We start from the raw sequence: 23,640 nt of genomic DNA on the forward strand, positions 1-23,640 counted from the left end.
TGTGTTTGGTGATGTATGGGGTTGGGCTTGTTTTGATTCTGTTTCTGATATGCTACCTTACTTTTACAAATTTAAACATGCTGTTTTTTCTCCTTAACAAGGAAAGATTATAGATTAGGCCTGACAGCTGTTGCCAGCATCTGGTTCCTGAAAATGTCTGAGACTAGATGCATATTTTGAGGAGTCATATTTTTTTGCTGGTACCAAAAAGTGTTGAGTTTCATGACCTGGCCTCATGATGTGAGTTGATTATAATTTAAAGATATGATTAAATTTTCCTAGTTTTATATTTATTTCAATTTATAATAATTCTGGTACAAACATTACAAACAAAAAGGATCTTCAATTTCTGCCACTGGAAATGTGGAATAACCAGATTACCATCAAATCTAGGTTTGAACCTAAGAATTATTTTCATTATTCCTTAATTAATCTGTTTAATCGTTTAGTCCATAGAGAATTCTGAAAAAAGCTCATCACATTTGTGAAAACCTTAAAATAGCTTACAGCTCAAAGCTCATATTTTTATTATGTTAGAGAACCTGGTAAAAGCAAATATTTATTATTTTCAAAATATTACTGCCTTTTCTCCTTAATGAAATTATTTGGTTCCGTTTGTTTAATGCCCAATTGAAATTTTGAGTTTTAAAATGTCTTATCTTATTTGAGGACTGTTCCACACTTACTTCAGAAAAATGCTTTATTAATTACAGAGGTGGTCAGAACCAAAGGATTCTTGTTTCATTTAGATTTTTTTGTTTTTAAAATTTTAAAAGACAAAAAAACAAAAACAAAACAAAGTTAACAATATTTAATTTTTCTCTTGTGTTCCTGTTTTTTCCAAGAAAATTAACAATGGGATACAACTATCGAGGGAACTAATATGCAATTATTAAAATAAGTAACTTTATAACCTGCTGAACATACTGATATTCTTGATGTATGATGTGAGCTCCCACAGCTGGTGACGCCTGCCGTTGCAGAAGAGTTTTGGAGTCTGTTGCAGTGTCTTGTTGTTGCTCTGGATTGTGTCTAAACTTGCATCGTTTTGGCAGCCGAGGCCTCGGAGAGCGAGCGAGGGAACGTCTCACAGCCAGATGTTTCTCTCTCTCTCTCCCTGCTCTCAGTGACATGTCCTCATTCAGTGTGTCTGGACCCTACTCAGGTTTAAGAGATACAAAGGCATTACCAGGGTGTCAGTCAGCACCTCAGTGCCCCGGGGAGGGACGCAGCAACACACACGCTCACACGCACACACACACACACAGTTACCCGTGTGTTAGCTGTGGGTAACTGTATTGTTGCAGGCCTGTTTTATGGTTGGACTTGGTTCTTTTCTCATGTATTGAACTTGACTTGTGGGTTAAGTAAGAAAATATGGTCCATCATAACCACATGTGAAATCTAAAAGCTACTGTTCCATATTTTTGCAGATTTATGGATCACACTCACTCTGGATGTTGGGGCAGTGTGCTCTGTGTTGAGGCCTCTTTATACTTGACATGAATATCAGCAACGTGCAGGAACGTCAGTTGACCACTGACAAACAGCAGAGTTTAAAAAAAAAAAAAAAAAAAATAGACTGTGTTTGGAACACAGTTTTGGGGATTTTGGTTTTTGAAAGTATCTCGCTATTGTTAATGTGGGCTGGGATTTCTGGGAAGAGTTTTATTTTATGTGCAAAGTCACACGATGCATGTAAGTGTGTAAAATAATATAATGAGGAGCCAAATATTTAAGAACCTTAAGTTGCAATTTTTAGACTTTTGTCTTTAAAACAAAATCTAAGGACAAAAGAGGAAACTTACTGACAGGCAACGTTAAGCGTACCAAAGATTTTATAGATTTCTTTTTTATTACTAATTTAGATGTAGATCTCCTCAGTAAGACCTTTTGCATGCAACACTTGTTTGAGGTTTTCTAATAAAAAAAAAAAAAAACAACGGACCTGAAAAAGCCCCAAAGTTAGTGGAACTGAAGAAATAAAAACAGACAAAACAACAGAAGCAGAAAAAAGTCTCAAACATAAAACCAAAGTAATCACTGCTTGGAAAGAAGAGGATTCAAGTAATATCTGAGAATAATGCAAGCCTGGGCTCCAATAGTGAAACAGTTGCCACCGTATTTCCCTTGTATGCGAACAATCTCTGAAACTGATTTAATCAAAATGATTGGGCAGGTAGCTCCTGTCAAGAAACGCCTGTCTTTGATTATTATTATAATGCCTTGATTCTTGATTCTGATTCTATCTGGCTGGTGATGCTTGTTGGTCTTTATCACTGAATCAGAACAAAGATAGTATGAAGTGAAATTTGCCATCTGGCCATGTAACAATTTTAAACCTTTATTTAGTCTCAGAGGAGCTTTAATCAAATCACCTAGTTGAAGACTGTAGGCTCAAGCCAGGACTATTTGAAATGAGCTTTGACCAGGACAATGCGGGTTCATTTGGTTCAGAGGGCCTTTTTTCACTCATGATCTACGCTTAGCTTCTGTCCAGGAAACACGTCCTAACACATCTGAATTTCTTATCGGACCCGCTGATCTAATTGCTGTTCTATATATACAACTTAATGCACTCTAACTCACACACATCACACTCACACATCCTTTCAAGTTGACTTGTGTAAAGCCTCCCTCATAAAATGTAATTGTTTTATCTGCCAAGACATTTAAAGAATCCAGCACGTAGTCGTACTTCAGACGGTGACCCCCTGGGAAAGAACATGAACGAAAGCACTGATGGCATCAGCAACGGTACATGTATACTGTTTGAACATGATCGGAATGCTGCGAATGAATGCTTCGATCTGTATTCTAGCTTTTGCAGACATTTTCCACACGCAGCAGCAGGAAATGCTATAACAACCATCAGCTTCAATGAGCTGGTGATTAGCTGAGAGGAGCAGCTGCCAGGGCTGATTTGGCAGAGCACCAGGAGTGTCATTGTGGTATGTTGTTGTTTGCTTACAAGTGTAACTGCGCTGGGAGATTGTCACAGACACAATAGCAGCTCTCATGTGTGCTTCTGTTGACACTTGCTGTCAGATTGAGATGATCCATGATGGCGACGTGATGGGCAGGTCTCAGCAGAATTCCTCGAGTGGCAGTTACGGTTGCAATGGATTTTTTTTTTTCTGTCACTTTCCACAACAAATCTGTCGGAGAGGAATAGACATGAATTATTTGGCTTAATATCTTGGCTTAGAAATATGAATCTCATTTTTTTTATTGGGTTCCTGTCATAACTATTCATATCATTCTGATTCCTACCAAGATATTTAAGTCTCAGTATTGATGCCTGTCTAGTGCAAGGCCTTGGGTTGGTTTTCAGGATGCAGTGACAAAAAAGCCTTTGAAAATGAATGAAAACACACCAGCTTCGTCTGTGCCCAGTTTTCCCTCTATCTCGCGTAGACAGGAAGTGAACACGGGGTTCTGAATATGTGAATATGCAGATGAAGTGTAAGGTATCACTGCAGAGGAAGACATTTCGTATGCAAGGCTTTCATATGGGTCTCTGTGAGCCAGCATCGGTATCCGCTCCCACACGGTAAATGGGTAAGGCGACCCGGGCAGGACGGGTTGTGGTCAGCCTCGACGGGAAGGCGGAGATCCGGGCGGAGAGAGTTTTGTTGCTCCGGCTGCTGTAATGGAGGAGTAGAGTGGAGGTGAGGACAGAGAACTCTGTGAGAAGATAAACAAGGGGGACACCAGATACGAGTGGGGACTCGTGCCTGCATGAACCGATAGGTGTGCACACAGTGATTTGTAGGAAATCTGGTATGGACCGCTCATGTTGATGGGCGCAGCGATTGGCCCAACACTGAGCCGCGGTGTCACTGAGAACCATGACACTGCAACAGTACCACATAAAGAAAAACACTCCCTGATGTAAGGCAGCATTTGGAAGATTTTTTACCTGATTTGTTTTGGCTCTCTTTAGACTTGGCATTAACAAACATCCTCAATGCGTCTTGGGTGTTTTCACACCTGTCCTGTCGACTTTTGATTGGCCAACGCGAGATGCATGTTAATGCCAGGTCTGAACAGGGCCTTCAGGTTAGTTAATGTTGTTTGCAACCAAAAGACTGTTGTGCGTCAGTGTGACTTTTAAATATGTCACAGCAGGAACTGGTGAGCGGAGTCTGTCAGTGCTGCCAGCCCATGACATGCTACTTCATGTAATTACCACAGAGCAAACGTACGGTGATCCATCAATCAGTGTCACGTACTGACCTGAATCAGACAGTTCCTCATCCTGATCTCATCTTGTCATCAGTTTAGCTGGTAGATGTCGGCCTAAACAGTCTGCTCACTTCTTAAATATGTAACCTTTGTTGTGTGATTTGGGTTTTCTACTCATTCTATATATTTCATAAAAGTGTGATGATTTCTTCTGATGGTGGTGGAGAGTCCCCACTATAATAAGATGTAGGAGACCCTACATAGTCAGATGTAATGAGTGTTGTTTGACTGATCTGGAATCCAAGTTGAGTCTGAACTCATTTTAGGTGGTGTAGCTGTAGTTGGACGTTCTACACAAGAGCTGGTAACAAATTTCACAGCACTGGTAGAAGGATAGAGGGTTTGTACAACTCCAGTGATTATTTTTAAAGCCCCCATGTGTGGAATTTGTCTCAGATTGACACACACCAGGACCTGTGTTCTATCTGTAAATGAAATATTTTACTTCCCACAGCCTGTTTCTGTACAATTTGACTTTTTTGACATGCTGGATGAGGCATCCTCAGACCTTAAACTGAGAGTACATCTCGGCCTTATCTGTAACTTGAGAATAAGTCTCAAACTACTCCCTGCTGGAGTGTGTGTGAATGTAATGATGTTTTCTGCAGCAAGCAGCTGGATAGCCAGAGGTTGCGCTTGTGGTTTAGCCAGGTTGCTGCTGGATCGTGGGATAGTTCGGGTCAGCGGACTTTCTTCCTACATGTTCTCCTGTGGGCTGATCATGATCTGTCTATCAGCCGCTGACTTTATGTGCCTTCTTTCTACATCAGAGCTATCAGATTTTGGTCTTGTAACTTATTTTACTACATTTTTAACTTGATACACAATGTTTCACTGCTTAGTTTCAAACAGAATAATCCACAAGCATCTTCCTCTTCAGGGATTGGATTGCAGTTGTTTAGGCTGTCCCTTCCTGGAAATATTCCTGTTACATGTTTCTTTGACATTGTCTTTCCGTTGTGGTAAATAGTGGAAGATAAAGGAAAGCCTCTCTGCTGCCCTGCGTGGCAGAGAGAAAGCCTTTCCATTGATATTTAAAACTTCCAGCAGAGCATTTCCCCTTCCCGAAAACCCTTCCCTGCCACAGGCCTCCTTCAAAGACTGGCCACTCCGCAACGGTCCGACCCGGCATGCCGACCCCTGCTCCGATGTTCCCTCCCCGGTGAGAGAGGCGGGTGGAGCCCCGGCTGGACTTGAACCCAGGCAATTGTCTTCTGCTAACCTCTGCGTGTGTGTGTACTGCTGTTTGTGTGTGTGGGTCCACGTGGATCTGTAAAAGTGTGAATCATGAGTTTCTGCTGATGATATGTTGATGGTATTTAAGGAAATGTGGCACAGAGTGAAAGCTCTAAAGAGCTTTAAACACTGAGGACCACACAAAGGGACGCAGTCGTTGTTAAAGTAATGATACATCAGTAAAGTTTAGGGCAGCTGCTTTGGAAAAGTTTATGTTCAACTCAGATGAGAAAAGACAAAATGCAGTGTAGGCAACAATACTGGATGTTTTTAAAGCTATTTTTTATAAAAGAAAAAAAAATCAGAACAGCAACAACAAAAACAGGAATTTAAGCCCAGAAAATCAGCCTATTGCTTAAAAAAAAAACAAAAAACACATAACTTTAGATCATAGATTTCCTGACTTAAGGTTTCCTTGCATGCACATTAGGCACCCTTCTGAGCATTAAATAATGTGAATAAGAAAGAAAAACAAGGACAAGATACAGAATTAAAGTACACAGAAAGAAATTGGGATACATTTGACAAATGGACAAAATGTCTATCCCTTCTCTCCAGTTATTATTAGTCTGAAGTGAACATATGACTTACTGTTAAAATCAGTCTGAGAGACTGGATGTGGGTGGCTGAGATAAGCTGACCAGTTCATTTTGCACTGTCTTTAGGTTTACGCTGTTTAGCTAAAAAGCTAAATATTAATAATGGAAAAAAAAGTCATTTGACTGAACCAGAATATGGTCAGCCATGTCCAGAATGGCTGAAAAGCAATGATCAATTACTTTTTTTTTTTTTTTTTTGGCCACTAGGGCGCACTCCACAAGAACTCCACAAGGTGATAGACGTACAACCTCAACATATTATCACTTCATCAAATTGATAGAAAGCAGATGTGTTGTTTCAAATTCAGCAAACATGGGCCAACATTTGTTTTCATTTGTGGTTGATTTTTGTTCACCTGATGAATCTAACTTCAGTAACCACTCTGCTTTTATCTCTGTTTTTCTTTTCCCACTGAATTCATAGGAAAACATCCACCTCTTTAGCAGTTAGGTGTTGGTTCTGGGCAGGTGGTGTACGGTGAGTTTAAGAAAATGAAAGTAAAAGAGAACGAACCCTGTCCCTTTATTACCTTTGTCCCGCATGACATGAAACTTGTTAGTGGGCAGCTTAAAAAGAAGAACATAGTGGTTCCTGATTAGACCAGATGGATGACATATTTATTCCTTCCTTATCTTTTACTGAGAAAGAGGTTGTGAAGCTAAAAAGTAATGCAGGGTGCCGGAAACAGTTTGGGAGAACTATCCAGCAGGGTGGTCACTGTTTTATGTGCATTTGTCTGTTTGTTTGACAGAACTGCTCATGCCCATTGCCTCAAAACACTGTCTATGGATTGTGATCTTTGGAGTCAACCACATTCACATGGCCCTGTCAGACCAGTGTCAAACTCATCGGCTATCTGGAGCCGTTTTAATAGAGACAGATGACAGAGATTAAATTCCCATCAGGACTCAGGCTCTGCAACACGTACTCCCATTAAACATGCCGTGATATCTCTTCCCAATAAGGACAGCCTAACATGCCATCATCTCAAGATTGATGACTGGTATTAATGTGGATTACTGGCTGTGTGTATGTGTGTTTGTTTATAAGTGCTAGGTTAATTTTAGCCTCTGTGCAAGCGCTCCTGTAATATCTGTAAGCCTATTGCACATTCCACAAATGACACACACAAACACAGCTTGGGTTGGATATTGTAGTAAGGTCGTATGTGATTATAATGCACATTATCTGTGTGTGTGTGTGTGTGTGTAAGTGTGTGCACACCCGGTGTTAAGAGTGTGATTGATCAACTCCTCTTCCCTTAACTGAGCTGCATACTTTGTGTGTTCAAACAGAGCAGAGTGGACTTGGCTGGAGCTCATATGAAAATATGAGCCTTTGTCCTGATTTATGTGTTTGAATGAAAGCCAGATATTTCTTAATGCACGTATAATAGTTTAACAGCGGACTCTGCTAACAACGTAATAGTTGTCTAGTTTGTCATGCAGGTTGTTCACTCCTCCTTTGTCAACTTCTTGATTTAGCAAAACAAATTTTTTTATCCCCTTTTCTCCTGCTCCTTTTAGAGTATTTTAAGGATTCACAGGTACAGAGATGGAGGAATAAAGGGGGTGGGTGTTCTGTGGGAGTAATGAGACAAAAACAGGGGGAGATGGTGAAAGATGTGTGGGAGGGCGTAGAGATAAGAAAGTGCTAATGTCTCTAATCCGCACCAGATGAAAGCTGCTGGTGTGACGGGGTTGGGAAAGGATGGAAAAGGTTGGCCACTCCCATATCACGCCATGAGCTGGCCTCCTCATGCTGTCAGGCAAGCCATCACCATAGAAATGGGGAGAGCAACATACACATACATTGTCACGAACATACACCTATCTGACTGGGGCAAAGGCGCTTTGGCAGTTTCGTTTGCCCAGCCCTCGCCTTGTTCTTCTGTTGTCTTTGTTTTAGCGGTGTGCCAGCACAGGGTGGCTCTACAGGTTCCTATATCATCACCACACCACATCTCCATCACTGACGGGGGAAACAGGGACACAAAACACTGCTTTATTAAGATTTCTACGTCAGGTCACGTGACCAGGCTCTGTAGTGAGAGCCACAGGTTTTCCTTAGAGTGTAAATTTTACTGTTAAGCTTGGGAAACCTCTTTAGAGTGAGAGTAGAGAGAAGCTACAACTCTTTATTTTAGTGTCAGTTTCAGTTTTGGTACTACTTTGGATTTAAGTATTTTGGACGGTGAATTTTAAAAAAACAAAAAATAACAAAATAACTCCGGTGCTCGCGTTAATCGTAAGGAAAGAACATGTCACCCAGTGCAACAGTGTGTCTCGCTGATGTGTTTTCAGATGAATAAGATGCTGAAATTAAGAGTTAAAACTGACCCTGTGTGGGGTCAGTGCAGCACCGGTGCAGTAATGGGTTAACCCAGGAGCCGAGGGTAGAAAACCACCCAAGATCCAGTGACCCAACAGTAACATAAAAATAACTCCAACACTGGGTCACAACAAACCACAGGTACTGGGTGAAGTTAACTCATTATTGCGTTCTGTGCTATGTTGCCCCATGTTGGCTGAACTTAACCCAGTGATTTTCAGAGTGAGGTAGGTTAAGATGTGTAATGACCTTTTCTTTTTCATGCTTTTTCTTTTTCCCCATCTGACGTCTTTGTCAAGCAGATGGGAATGTTCAAAAAGCTGAACGGAAGGTATGATAAAATAATCCCAAATGGAAGACCACGTGATGTGGTTTAAAGCTCTGGAAAAACATAATACATTGACGCTGAGTGAAGAAAAACCAAGGAGACGTTGAGAAATCATTTGTCTAATCCCCTACCCTGATTACTGGAACTGGGTTTGCTGTTTAAACGACTTTGAAGAAATCAGATTAGAAGTCCTCAATAACCCAGTTAGTTGGGTGCCTGTAAATGCTAATTGTTCCCAACCTTCCTCTAATCAGTCTTCCTGCTTCACTGTGCCTTGCTGCTCATTTTCAGATTTTTTTTTTCCCTTTCGTTGAAATAACCTCATAGGCTTGCAACCAGGGCAACATGCCCCATAAACAGCGCTAAAGAGACACTTTCAGTGACTCTGCAAGACAGACGAGAAGGTATTTATAACCAAACAGGCACCATGTAACTGCTGGGCCATAACCTGGATCCTGCTCACGCTCCTTTCTCGACAACGACACAAACGCAGCTGTGGTGCTGCTCCTGTCCAGGGGGTCCTGGGTGAGCCAGGATAGACTGGCTGAGGTTTGAGGTGGGGCAGGAGAGCAGAGAGAGAGAGAGAGAGAGAGAAAGAGAGAAAGAGAGAAAGAGAGAGGGGCGGTTGTGTAAGTCAGGCATGATGTTGGGTCAGAATCCGAGCTCCGTTTCGGTCTCATGGCTCTGTGACAGCTACCAGGGTAGCCAGAGTGTGTGTTGGTTTGCGTTATTGTGGCCGACAGCGGTCTGTGTGTGTATTTATGGGAGTGTGTATGCATGCGAGTCCATATGTGTGTGTGTGTGCATGTGTGTGTGTAACCAAAGAGAGGTAGCACCTGCAGGGGCGGTGGTCCTTAGACTTCATTTCTATTTAAGGATCATGAAAGCAGTGCCAGGGCTATGTGTGTGTGTGTGTGTGTGTGTGTGTGTGTGAGCACGTGTGTTAGTGGGGGTGGGTTGGAGTAGTGGGGGTGTAGGGTTGGTGGCTTCCTCTGCTCACAAGGACAGCATTCATCAAGTGAGTGGTGCAGGGTGGGGTAGGTGGGTGAGGGGGGTGGACATAGGTGCTGCCAAATTTAAGTGGGGTCTGTGGGTGTGCTAGGGGGGTGAGGGAGGGTTGAGAGGGATGGGAAAGAGGGGGACTGGGTCTAAAAGAATGTGCCAATTTGTCAAGTCTTTCCTTCCACCCCCCCCCCCCCCCCCCCCCACCCCTCTCCTCTAATCACGGATGATGCTGGCTGCTGATTACAGCCAAATGGAGCACCAACAGCAGCTGGAGCTTGGGGGGAGTATGGGGAGTGGGAGAAGAGGGAAGTTAGAGGTGTAAGGGGGGATTGGTTTGGTCCTGGCAGGGGGTCTCAGATGTGGGGGGGGGTCCCTCCTCACCTCTCCTCTGAGCTCTTACTTTGAAGTCATCTGGACCTGATCAGCTGATAAAGAGTGTCAGGAAAGACACCCAGAGAGAGAGGGAGGAAGAAGAAAGAGAGATGTTATCTCATGTTTAGGATGCTGTCGGCGTTCAGTTGTCATCCTGTTTGTCATGGAAGAGAGTTCAATGTTTAGGCTGAACGTTTTGTGAAAGTTTTTTTTTTTTTTTTTTCAGTTTTTTAGGGTGAGATGTTAGAGGCCTGTCACAGCTGGAACCCAGAAAAGACACACGAGCATAACAGTGAAGAAACATACAAATATGAATATGGAAAATAATTTTCTTCTCAATTCAACAACTTCAGCATTAAATTCTATCCACGTATATAAGCCACAATGATTTCAGGTACCTTCAGCATAATTTCTTCTTTTTTCTTTTTCCTTAATTTGTCTTAATTTGTGAATTTTATTTTTATTTCTTCTTTTCTTCTCTCTGACCAATCCATTTTTTTTTTGGATCACTGTAAATTTGCATTATCGTTGCATTATTGTGGTGTAAAATCTTCATGAAATGCACTAAAACAAATGTTACTGTTCAGAGTGGAGTCGCTGTAAAATGCTGATTCTCGTTGTTGCTTGTGCAGGAATTACAAAGGGTTTTCTGAAACACTGATGTTGATCTGAACACAGCTGCTATGTAGGATGTAGGACCTCAGTTCAGTATCATAAGGGTTATTGTTTTCCTTGGTTAACAGGTAGCATTAATGACCTGTGATCAGAACACTATCTCATCCTCATACAGTCAACACCATCCATCCATCCATCCATCCTCTCTCTGTAGCTGGCTGTAGTCTGGACGTGGCCTCTCACTCAGAAGGAGTGTCACTGATGACAAAAGTGTTCCTACCTGTGTGTTCACGTGTGTCAGTGTGTGCACATGTGTGAGTGTACAAGTGATTGCTCCCCGCAGCCACAGGGCATGACCACAACCTGCTCCACTAAGACCTGTTGCCGTGTTTACACGTGTGTTTATATTTTTGACTTAGGAGTGATTGATTGGTGGCGAATGTCTGCAGGGTAGATCAGGCGATTTAGGGAAGGGAGGAATGAAGGGGTTCTTCTTCTGTTGATTGACTTTTCCAGGCAGGCTCTATTCCAGGCGCTCTTATCCAATGCTAAAGGAATGGGGTGTACGACTGCAGCTCTGCTGTCTGCTCGCCTTAAAAAAAGCGCCTTCTGATCAGGTTTCCTTTTTCTGTCTTTTGTTTTGCCTTTTTAATTCCTTCCTTCTTGGTTGTTGATAGTAGAAGTTCTGTGATACCTGGCCCCTTCTTTGGAGTCTCAAACTACAGAACTTAATGGTGGCTGTTTAGAAATGTGTAGTTTTGACAGTTGATCCATTGTTCAAGTAATTTACAGAATCAATCGATAATCCAAACTTTCACTGGTTTCAGCTTTAAAGATTTGCTGTTTTCTCTGTTTTATATCATTGCAAATTGAATATCTCTGGTTTTTGGCAAACTATTTTAAAATGTTCCCTCGGACTGTGGGGAATTATAAGGAGCATCTCTTACTATTTTTCAACAGATGAAAAATGAACATAATGATTAATTTCAGCCCCGTAGCAGGCAAAAAGCAAAAAGTATGAGAAAGTCTGCAGAAGCTTCTCCTGCAGCTTAGTCAGATTCTTCACTCCCTCACTGCGTGATCATTATATACCAAATATTTTGCTTTTTGCCAAAATACTGTCAAAGATGCAGCTTACAGCTTAGTTTGGATCCTCAAGAAGGACGAAACTGGAACATAGAAACTCTGTGTTCCCCATATTTTGGTCTAACAATCACTGTCGTCGGTGGTTTGAGAGGTTTCTGTGGAGCTTTTGATTCATTTTTCTGCCCTGAAAACTTTGGTCATTGTGGTGAATTATTATTTCATTAAAGTTATGTCACTTACATCGGAGCTCATTGTAACACGATTCATTGGTAAGGATGTGTGGCTGGCAGTGGGACTGGGAAACCCATCAGAGAAAAATGATGGAGCTTTGGACCACAGGCTGATTGCCTTGGCGCAGACACCCTCCAGATTTCCTGCGTTTTGATGCCCTGAGAGATGGAGCAGGACAGCAGTGATGGAGAGATTGGCCACCACCTGTTCGCATCGATGCCATCAGGAGAGAACAATGCAGAGAAAGAGAGAGAAGGAGCGGGAGAGGAAGAGCGGAGCGCCGCGAGGCAGACGGGGACTTTCCAGACTCGGTTGCATAAATTCTGAGTTTGACAGCCAATCTCCAACTCTCAGTCTACCTGTCCTGACATACGCTCTTGCAGCACACATCTCTCCACACATGCACTACCCACTCCTCCCACGTCTTCATCTGTCTCTCTCAGATCCACCTGATCTGTTTGACTTGTATTTGTTCATTGCCATAGCTGCAGCAGCCTCCGCACTAACCGAGCAGAAGACGCCTGTAATTAGACACAAAAGCTCAGAGATTGAGATATGATCATAATGATGAGTGAGCATCATTGGAGGGGGGGATTAGTGGGTTGATGCATGTCATGCCTTGTACAGATCCCAGATTTGAAAAATTAATGTTGTCGACCTTGAAGTTGCCGTTATGTGTAAGGTACTTATGTTTTTTTTTTTTTTTTTTTAATCCTATTTTCAAAGGTCTCTTCAAGTAGACCAGCATTTCAGTGCTCAGCCTCACAGTCTAAAACCGTGTCTGCACTTAAACTGTGCATACAGTGAACAGCCACAATAAAAGAAACACCTGAGGAGTCTGAGGGAGAAAATCAAGCTGGTGCATTTCATTCTCTGCATGAAAGGCGGTTGCCAAGGAACACAAAGCCGCTTTCAGTGATACTTTCATCCCGTAGTGAAGTTAAGCTTTAATGGTCTAAATCTTTCGTCTCACAGGATGAACATGAGCTCATCTTGTCACTTTCAGAATTTCGTTCTCAGATGGAAATCTGAGAAAAATACTTTCTCATAAACAACAACACACTGACCGAACTAACTGTTCGTATTGGGCAAGTTTTAATTTTTATGGACAGACAGCTCTTTTGTGGTATGTTCTTTTTGCCCATTTCCACTGCAGGAACTTTTTTAACAGCAGCTTTACCCGTGCTTTCGACTGGAGGAACCAGAGGACTAACTGTAGCCTGTTGTTGACCACGTAATCATATTTTTGCTAAATCATCCAATATTTATGTTCTTGTCTGGTGATTGGGTTTGATATACTCCAAAATGGACATGGGGTGGACTGCGGACTTGCGTGCGGTTCAGTATTTTACCACAGTGGGTGTCTGCACTGACGGACATGTTTTCACATGTGCAGTTACGCCTGTACGTACGGTCCACACAATCGTAAATTTTGGGCCTTCATGGAGGCTTGCAGGCACTGGCACATGATGAAGTTTATATTGTGCAGACCTTTGTGGTTATTCAGCCTCTGCCAGCATAATTTGAGCTTTTGCATCGAAAACTATTCAGTCAAAAGGTCCAAGTCACGTCTGCAAGTCTCTCAGGCCTTTGTATCCAAAGACATGCGTCTGTTTTCTTTATGCCCGTTTCCTGTTACCTGGTAAAACGACTCAGGTAAACCATGTGAACCATGTAAACAGTGCTATTCTAGGAGATCTTGTTGGTCTAGGCTCCATTAATAAACTCACTATTTAGATTTCCTTCAGGTGTACCCTGTAATTAAAGCTCTTCAGAGACTAGCATTATCTCCCCTTGTCTCTATATTTAGTCCTAAGCCTTTGAATATCACCTGTTGAACAGAAAGCTTGGTTACAAGGGAATTCTTGGCATGTGTGTGTGTACTCTGTGTACTGTGTTATTTGAGAATTGCTGGCGTGCTTGTCATGTCTGGAAGCACTGGATGTTGTGCTGTTGAAGTCTCAAATGTCAGATAGCCGTACCTGTGGTAACTCTGTGACATGCAGGCCGTGGAGTGATACTGTGATCGGCTTTAGGAGCGCTTGGTTTTCAGCTACAAAACAATCAAAGAGCGGGGCGCACGTTCCAGCTGAATGATGCAACGCCGTACATCCACGCCTCCGTCTCGCTCTCTCTGTCTGTCACTAGCTGTTCGCTTTGTACGTCTCTCACCCTTCCACTCATCTTTGGATTGCACTGTTTGTCTGCGTCTCAGGGAAAGGCAGCTTGGCACAGACGGAGGAAAAAAATAGCACTTTTGTTTTTCTAACAGGTGTGTGTATGTTTGTGTGTGTGTGTGTGTGTGTGTTATGAAGAGTAGAGCTTGAGTGACACAATTCCAACAAGACAGAACTGGAGGAGCAGAGATTCCCCTCAAGTTTCATCACAGCACAGCAACACCTGATGATGGAGATAGGGTTGTGTTTGGAGAGTGGGCTGTTAGTGTGGGCCTGCATACAGCAACAGTAGCTTAGGCTACACCAGGAAGCTTGTGAAAACACGGAAAACTGCGGAGGGATTAAAAATCATGTTGCGCTACAACCATAGAGTCTTTTTCACTGAAATAAAATCATTTGTTGACTTTTAACCATCATGCAATTGACATAATAATTCATATTTTTTGTAGAAATGTTCTTAAGTGCATTTCTTTAACAAAAAGCAGTTTCATCATTTGGCTGAATGTGGCAGGGATATGAGAGGATGTCTGATGACCAGCATCCCTGTAAAGTGGGGTTTGGTTTTGTAGCTGCTGGTTAAAAATAGCCGTAAAGACAATTTTGAATCTGCTTCGCTCGGCTTTTACTTGCACCCTAGTGATGCAAAAAAATAGAAAAAAAACAAAAGAAAATATATGACTTTCCAAACACTGAGAGGAGCAGTGCTGCACTGAAGTTTCATGTCTACAGGGGGAAAGTGGGTCCATATACGGTATTGGCTTCATAATGCAGATGAGTGACACTGTAGTTGAGTTGATGAAAGCAGAGTAATTGATCTGTCTGCCGGTGCGTGGGTTGCCAGGTCGGGTCTAAACCTCTCTCTCCTGGAGGGAATTCAGCCTGTTTGTCTTTGCCCTGTTAACACACGACTGCTCTAATTTCAGTTTGCCTGTAATGTGATGAGTAAAGGTGTAATTGACTGTGGTTTTTCTCCACAAACCCCCGCCCTTGCTCATGCACACACACACACACACACACACACACACACACACACACACACACACACACACACACACACACACACACACACTTTCTCTCTGTCTCTTTTTCGTTTTTCCTCTCCTCCATACCTACCTCTCCCTCTCTCTCTCTTAGTCTTCTTCACCTCCAGGGCGTTTTTCTTTATTTGGGTGTTTGTGGTTAGCAGGAATGTGCCGGAGTTTCAGTGTTTGACAGCGACGTCCACAATAACAAGAAAGTGATGCTCAGAGAGGGATGGTTCAGCTGCTTTCGCTAGTTTTTCCTGTAATTTCTCTGGAATCTGAGGTATGATGACGCTTTGCCTTAGAGGTCATTAATCTGCTGCATCAGTGTTTGACTGTGGTGATGCTTCTGAACAAACAGCAGTGGACCAGGGAGCAGGTTAGTGTGCAGGGCTTGCTTGTTTTGAGTTTGAGAAAATGGGCAAATACAATGGAATTTAAAAAACTAGAATAAAAATCCAGATGAAAATGTGCAATTTGGTAATGTTCTCATTAAATTAAGTCCTCCCAGCAAGAAAAGGGAAATTAAAAATAGACACGTAGGGTTTATGATTTATTATAGAGTATATCAGTGTGCACATCGCAAATTTTTATCTAGAATATGATCCAAATATTTCACTGCAGTTTTTAACAGTAGACAGATTGTTCCTGTGGAGACAACAGCTCAAAAATCTCAGGCTTTTGTCTCCATTTTACAGCTTTCTGGTAATTATTCATTATTTAAGTCTGAAAATTGACACAGGAGAAAGTGATTTTTGTTAGGGATGGAGATTATTCATGTTTCCATATTATTATATTGTTACCAAACGTGTCTTTTTATTTAAAATATTGTACGTTTACACATTATAAAAAATGTGAAAGTAAAAAGCAAAAGTGAAAACATCCTATTTAAACATGCACCTTTACATACAAATATGTGACTGTAACATATAAGTGATTATATACAAATCATTAGATGGAGGCCAATAAATCACATTAAACAACTGTCAAACCAAAAAATGGTCTGTTTTGACAAAATTTGACAAATAATAAACTACCAAACAACATAAACATTCACTTGATAACAGGATACTGGAATCATATACTGTAAACATAATAATGTTGTGAAGCTCTGACCAGGAAATGTGTTTTATTCTCTTATTCAACAATAAAAATTAAAATTGGTCAAATCAATTCAAATCCCATTTAAGTGGAAGGTTAATCCAAAGAGTGCCAGAAACCTAGAAAACCCGTTCTTCTGTCTTTGTATTTATTTATTTACATTTACAGTGACCTTACTCTCCTACGTGCATTCAGATCACTTCAGCAATTTTTGTTGTTATTCTGGAGTTATTGGCTTTTTCCTTTTCTTTTTTTTTTTTGAACACACACACTGAAACTCCTTCAGTGCTCCACCACTGTGTGTATACGACTTAATGCCTACACTATTCCATGCTGAAGGCCATGCAGGTATGCAGAGAGAGGCCACGGCTGAATAAATGTAGCTCATATTTATACATCTGTCAGGACACACACTAACACTCTGGTCTGTGCGAACGCACGCACAACCCACACACACGTACACAGTCACATTCCCCAGTTTCAAGCATGCATTTCAACAGGCGTTGTGTGAGCAGGAAAGAAATGAAACCACCAAACACGGCACGTATATCCTGTACATTTAGAACCTTTTTAAACGGATTGCTTTTTTTTTAGGTCGGGATATCTGTTCGGCGACAGACCCCCCAATGCTGACAGAGCCTGGCTGGCTTCCCAGAACAGAACAATATCTGCTGGGTCGGCCGAGGGGCCCAGCAGCCACCCCCAGACACACACACCACATACGAACACAAACGTCTGGCCTTTAAACCGTCAGCGCTCGGGCCCTGCCTTACATAATGACAGAGAATGGAGGCATTAAGGCAATTTGTTTGATTTAAGTTGTCAAGGCGTCCTGGACCCTGCCCCTCTCAGCTGGTTTTGATACCCAGAGTCTGTGTGTGTGTGTGTGTGTGTGTGTGTGTGTGTGTGTGTGTGTGTGTGTGTGTGTGTGTGTGTCAGTGGAGGAAAAACAAGAGGAATGGACAGACTCCCACACAGACACCAGGACAGAGTGGGGGTCCAGAGAGAGAGCAGTGACAGAGCAGGAGGAGAAATGTGTAAGGGAGGAAGCAATGGAGGAGGAAGAGCTGAAGGTGGACCTGAGAGAGCAGGGATTACCTTATGTCTGTTGGTGAGGAGGGATTTGGTTTTGTGTGTGTCAGTGTGTGTGAGTGTCCCCTCCCCTCCACTGATCATGAAGGCGGGCATCGTCTGTTTCTGGTTTAGGCTTCACCAAGAGCCAATGTGCTCCAACACCAGCTGCACCACCCCGTCACACTGACCACACAGTGAACGGGGCTGGATATCATTTACAGTATTTCAGTACCGATCCAAAAACGATGGGTTTTTTTCAGTAACAGTTACTTTGACAAATATAAAATAGTTTTTGCAAAAGGAGCAGAAAATCTCTTATGTTAAGTGGTTTCTAAACACAAGCAGGTGAACAGAGCGTAATGAATACAGTCTAAGATCCAGAAGATTTTGATGTAAATCAAGAACTGATCAAAGAAGAAGTACATAATGCTACCAAAAACGACAAGACTATCAAATCCACGTTTCCATATTTGCCATTTCTTGTGTGCTCTGGGCCACAGAGACGTTTCATTTGGTGTCAAACAACAGTGTTGAGGTTCAGTGCCTCGCCTTGACACGTTGAAGCAGGAATTTGGCTTGTTTTTGAAAAGTGCTCGAATAAGTCGGTGAGTCAGTGAATTAGGTCAGCTGAAAATAATGCATTCATTGTAGCCACTCATCAAGTGATAACATCAAACCTTTGCTGAGCACAGTTTGAAAAATGCAGAGGGCTGTTTGCTCTCTCTATTAAATAACAATAATATTACAAAGCATTTTTAATTAGTTACTTTTTGACTTTGGTAGGTGGTGTGTGGATTTGTCATTTTCATAAATATTTCATCATGTTCTGCTGATGCAGTAAGATGCAGCTCTACATGAAACCACCTGGGACGCTCGTAATGTTCAGTTTTCTTAGAAATTCAGTGTCTGAGAGACATTTGTTCTGACTCTGTGATAAATTTTGAGGCTTTGTGACATTCTTAGATTGGACTCCTATGTACAGGACTAGGTGTTGCTGTGACTTTACCTAAACTCTTGTGTTTCTTGTATGAATACTGTCGAAAAACGTGATTACGTAACGTACAGCATGCGTCTGAATATAAAATGCCCCCTCACTTTCTCCTGTAAATGATGTAAATGTAAATGAAAATGCCAGAATACAAAGTAAAAGCATGAGTAGAGCGTCACAGGTAATTACACTGAGCTGTGGGGTGTAATTGACCCTGATCAAACCTGCTCACTGTGTGTGTGTCAGTGCGTGTGTGTGTATATGAGTGTGTATGCACTATGGGTGGAATAGAGGCCCAGTGTTCTTGGATCCTGGCTTTAAATAAGGGGTCTTTATCTGGCCGTGTGTACAGCTCTGGTGTGGAAGCACTAAAGGGCCAGAACGTTTCCTCAGCACAGACGTGGCTCATGCTGCTTGCTCCAGGTGTGGTGACCACTAACCAGCACGGCTTTTAACCGTCACGCCTGATTGGGAGCCTGAGGCCAACCTGGCACTCACACAAGCACACACAGTCCAAGCACACGGTGTCGCACATGCATGCGCTCAAGCACGCGCACATCCATTTCTAATTTAAGTTTAAGTCCCCACCACAAGTGTTCATTAAGTTCCCTCCTCTCTTTTGGCTCTCAGCGGTGGAAACAGGCATTCTGGGAGTTGGAGTATTAAGTTTGAGTTATGAGCTCTCTGATTGGCTCTGACTGACTCCAGAAACAACACATTCCCCAATCAAGGTTTGCACCATTGTCGCCTCCCACCTTTTTGTTGGGGGAGGTTTTGGTGATTTTGTGTGAAATGTGAAATATGTGATATGTGAGACAGTTTGTGACCTTTTGTCAAGGAAGTCTCCTGTGACAATTGCATGCTGATGAATCAACAGAGCATCTCTTAAATTAATTTGAAAGCTTAAGTGTAGTGTCGAAAAATTCATTGATTAGTCCACTGGCTGATCATCAAAGGGTGCTGCAGCTCTTCTGTTTTTTTATCATTGTACGTTGAATGTTTTTGGATTTTGTACTCTTAATTAAAAAAAAAAAAACAAAAAACAAAAAAACAAGCAATTTGATCTAACTTTGAGATTGTTTTTTTTTTCTATTTTAGTTACATTTTACAAGAGATTAATTGATGATTGGAATAATTGCTAGTTGCAGTCCTCCCAGACAGAACAATAACAAAAGTGGACTGCGATCAGGTGACTGTACCATAACCTCTAAATCTAAAAGTGGCAAACATGAAGATTCCACATCTTGGAGCCCACTTAATGCTGATCACTGACATAACACAACAGTTTGAAGTTTGTTTTTTAAAATAACTAAGACCAGATACATTCCATGGTTCAAACCTGGTCTTGCGAAGTCTTAAGACAAGTCCAAGTCAAATCTCAAGTCCCCATTTTGGTGACTTAGGCACCATAAGAATTGAGTCCACAGTTTGTCTCAAATTTTCAGCTCTCATGAATCTCGTACAGAATTTGTATGAACAGCTAGAGGAGACTTTCCCTTAATAATTTCTCCGTCCCTTTTCCCTCTCCCTCTTTCGTAGATCTCCTTTGAGTTGGCCGAGTACACTGCGAACGTGGACGGTGTGGGTACGCTTCGTCTGCTGGACGCCATAAAGACGTGCGGTCTGACCAACAGCGTAAAATTCTACCAGGCCTCCACCAGTGAGCTGTACGGGAAAGTCCAGGAGATCCCTCAGAAGGAAACCACTCCCTTCTACCCTCGCTCACCTTACGGTAAGACACACAAATGTCCACATGGAAACGCACTCACAGATTACCCAACATTTTCTACTGAGCACAATTTGTCAGACAAATGCGCACGGCCATGTGAGGGGATACAAACAGATTGTTTGATACCTCTTCAGCACTTTTTGAGTGTGTGTGTGTGAATATATGGGTGTGTGTTTGTGAATATATGTGTGTATGAGTGAGTGAGTGAATAGAGGGGGGCTTCAGTGCTCAGGCAGCGTTTGAGCTCTCCACACACCCCGAGGCCAAATGTCTGACTGAGGACTGGAGTGGCTCTCATTCTAACAAAGACACCTTTATATCCATAGCGCTCAGCGCTCACTTTCAACACACACACACACACACACACGTAGGCTGCACACACGTGTGGGAGCGATCAGGTTTCATGTTCTCTGTTGTCTAAATGCTCTCCTCACTGACACTTTCCCCATCTGTCAGCACTCAATCTGAGGCTGCATGGGAGGCACATACCATCACGAGGAGGGCTGCTCCTTTATTAATTAGACCTGGGAAGGGGGAGGCGGGGGTTGCCACGGCAACCTTCCTTCACCTCCAGTATACATCCTGACCTACGGCTTAATCAATGGGCGCCTCCTTTCGCTCTGGCTCTGGTATTCCCCTCATCACGGGAGGAGGAGGAGGAGGAGGAGGAGGAGGAGGAGGAGGAGGAGGAAGATGGTGAGAGGAAAAAAAATTGGAGAACTTTTTGTACAAGCCTGCTTTTGGTCAATCAGCAGGAGTCTGCGGTTCTCGTTCCTGAAGGTGAAATATGATCTGTGGTACTGCTGTGTTCAACTATGACATGTAGTGTAGTTACAACACAGAATCCTTCTCTCTTTTATGGTTTCTCTGTGTCTGCAGCTTTGAGAAGAGAGGATCAGTGTTTCTGTCTCTGCTTAGATTGTCACTCTGTAAGACTGAACGGTGTTAATGGCTGCGTGAAGGTTTTATTTGTTGACTGAGTGAATAAAATCATCATGTCACCGAGAAAAGTCTGCCTGCAAACGGTTATAATCCACAGTTTCTGAATCTGAAAAGACTGTTGGGGTTTGTGTGATGTGGGATCTCTTCACTTTTTTGGTATGAATTTACAAAAAAAATAAAAAATGAGTACAAATCTGTTTCTGTTTCTCCCAGGTGCTGCGAAGCTCTATGCCTACTGGATCGTGGTGAACTTTCGAGAGGCCTACAACATGTTCGCTGTCAACGGGATCCTCTTTAACCATGAGAGCCCGAGGAGAGGTGAGCTCACAGCACAACATGCGCTCCGCTATTTCATGTCAACCACAAAAGTCGTATCTGTTTTTTATCCTATGGGGAAATTAGGATGTTGAATCGATAAAAATGGAATTTAAAAAAAAAAAAGGAAAAATTAAGTTACTCCTTTTCTGTCTGTGGTTTATAATGATCAGGAGTTGGAAAAAGTCACATTACTTTATTTAGAACACACATCTTTTAAACAGAATATAACGTGAAGTTTATAAAGTCACTAAGAAAACACATATAACAAATAAATTTTAATAAAAAGTAATCATAAATTTAATCTATGATGAGGCCTGTTTTGCAATCAAAAGCCTTATTGATTAAAGAATAGCTAAACGGTGACTTTAAGTCAACAATCATCATCAGGTGTTTAGGGAAAGTACTGACGTGATGACTAGTTATTTAGAATATACATTAAACGTTAAAGGAAAACAAAAGTGTATTCTATCATGAAATCAGATCTCACTCTGAAGCAACAACACAAAATCTCCTGGAGCATTTTCTGTAGACAAGGATCAAATATAAGCATATAAGCTGCTTAACCCAAACAGGGAGTGAAAGGTAAGACTGAATTTGTCATGATTTAATATCGTGTCATGTGTCAACAGGCTAAACCCACAATAAAGCGGTAAAACAGGAGGTAAAACATTGTTGGATTGTGTACAAGTATTCAATTACATGCCCCATATAAAGTCATATTCATCCACCGGTGGATCCAGGTTTCTCATAACTGTACACACACACACTCACATACTCCTATTACCTATTATGACACATAGTGAAAGGGTTGTGGTCACATTTTTAATATGTGCTCTGAGCCCCGAGGGTCGCAGGCGCTGGTTTAACCCGATTTACACGCCACCGCAATCCAAAATTAATACCACATGACTGCAGCCCCAGAGCTGCGCTCAGGTCAGCCGCTCAGGTGTTTATGATTTATCCCCTAATGAAGGCCCTGGCCACGACCCCAGCCAAGGTCAGGGGTCAGCCAGTAAACCCTAATGGGTTACCACAGATAGATAGGTGTGGGAACTGGCGTAGTTTACAGCCAGTTCAGCACAGACGGTGTGGTCACCATCGAGGTCGCGTAACGGAGAATTTGTTGACATAATCGAGCTGGGAATGATGAGTGATGCAGAGAAGTGAGTAGAAAGAATGGGTTAGATGACAGGAGGAGTGATGGAGATAAGTGGGACTGAAACAATTTGTCAATCAACAGAAAATTAATCTACAATTATAATAATTGGTTCGTTGGTTTATCAGTCAGACAAAAATGCCAAACATTCACTGGTTCCAGCCTCCAAAATATTAAGATTTGCTGCCTTTGTAAACTGAATGTCTTACATTTTGGACTGTTTGTTTCATAGGCTTTATTGACTTTTTAACTGATCAATTAACCAAAGACATCTCACCGGGCTGATTGATTGTCTCTGTGAAACTGTGAAGTCAGTGAGGCTTGTGTGTCGTTTTCCACACGTACCCACAGTGACCTTATAAGGGCAAAGCTTGCTGCCGTCCCAATAACACGTCCTCAGCCTTCTGGTCCTTGGTCAGCTCTTTCTCATCTGCCTCTCTGACTTGGCTTCTATCCTTCCATTCTTGCCACACACACTCACTCTTTTCCCTTTCTTCCTCTCTCTTGCTTCATTTCACGTATTCCTCCTCCTTTCTCCTCAGTCAGCATTTCTCCAGCAGGCCATCGAGTTTACTCCTGCCACTTCTATTCTCAGAGTTACGGCTGTTGTTGCTCATAAAGCAGGAACGCTGCGCTGTGATGTGGCCAGATGTCCCACGGCTGCCTTGCACAACCCAGTGTGGCGCTTGTGTTGGCTGGAACGGCCAGTGTTTACCCGGGCCTCTGGGGCCTGCCGTGACCCTATCGCTGCCACACTGAGGGGGCGTTTGGCTGTGCACTCCATCACCCACGGGAGGGCTTTAGAGGGGAGGAGTTGGTGCTTTGTGCTGCAAAACACCACCATGGCACATTTTTTCATTGTTACAGTGTAGGCTTGTACTGTAAATCTTTTAGTGTGCAATACATAACCACTGATACGTGTTACTGTACAGAGAGTTTCAACATACATATAGTGTGGGACACAGTATAGATTGTTCTGTTTAAAAAAAGAAAAAGAAAAAAAACTTGCACGATGCTAAAAACACTCAAAAATGAATAAAACAAAAATGAATAAATTCACATTAATAGCTTCTCTTTTTGT

At 42.3% G+C, this 23,640-nt stretch overlaps 1 protein-coding gene across 1 annotated transcript in view; it reads left to right on the forward strand.

Annotated features, from left to right (window-relative positions):
• Positions 1-23,640, forward strand: part of gmds (GDP-mannose 4,6-dehydratase) — a 148,015-nt gene that overhangs the window by 27,541 nt on the left and 96,834 nt on the right. Inside the window, exons 5-6 of the mRNA XM_041039782.1 lie at positions 19,954-20,146; positions 21,299-21,403. Of these exons, the coding sequence (XP_040895716.1) occupies positions 19,954-20,146; positions 21,299-21,403 (298 nt within the window). The remainder of the gene's footprint in view (positions 1-19,953; positions 20,147-21,298; positions 21,404-23,640) is intronic.

The sequence above is a fragment of the Toxotes jaculatrix genome, chromosome 6 (genome assembly GCF_017976425.1).
Source record: "Toxotes jaculatrix isolate fToxJac2 chromosome 6, fToxJac2.pri, whole genome shotgun sequence".
Taxonomy (NCBI): domain Eukaryota; kingdom Metazoa; phylum Chordata; class Actinopteri; family Toxotidae; genus Toxotes; species Toxotes jaculatrix.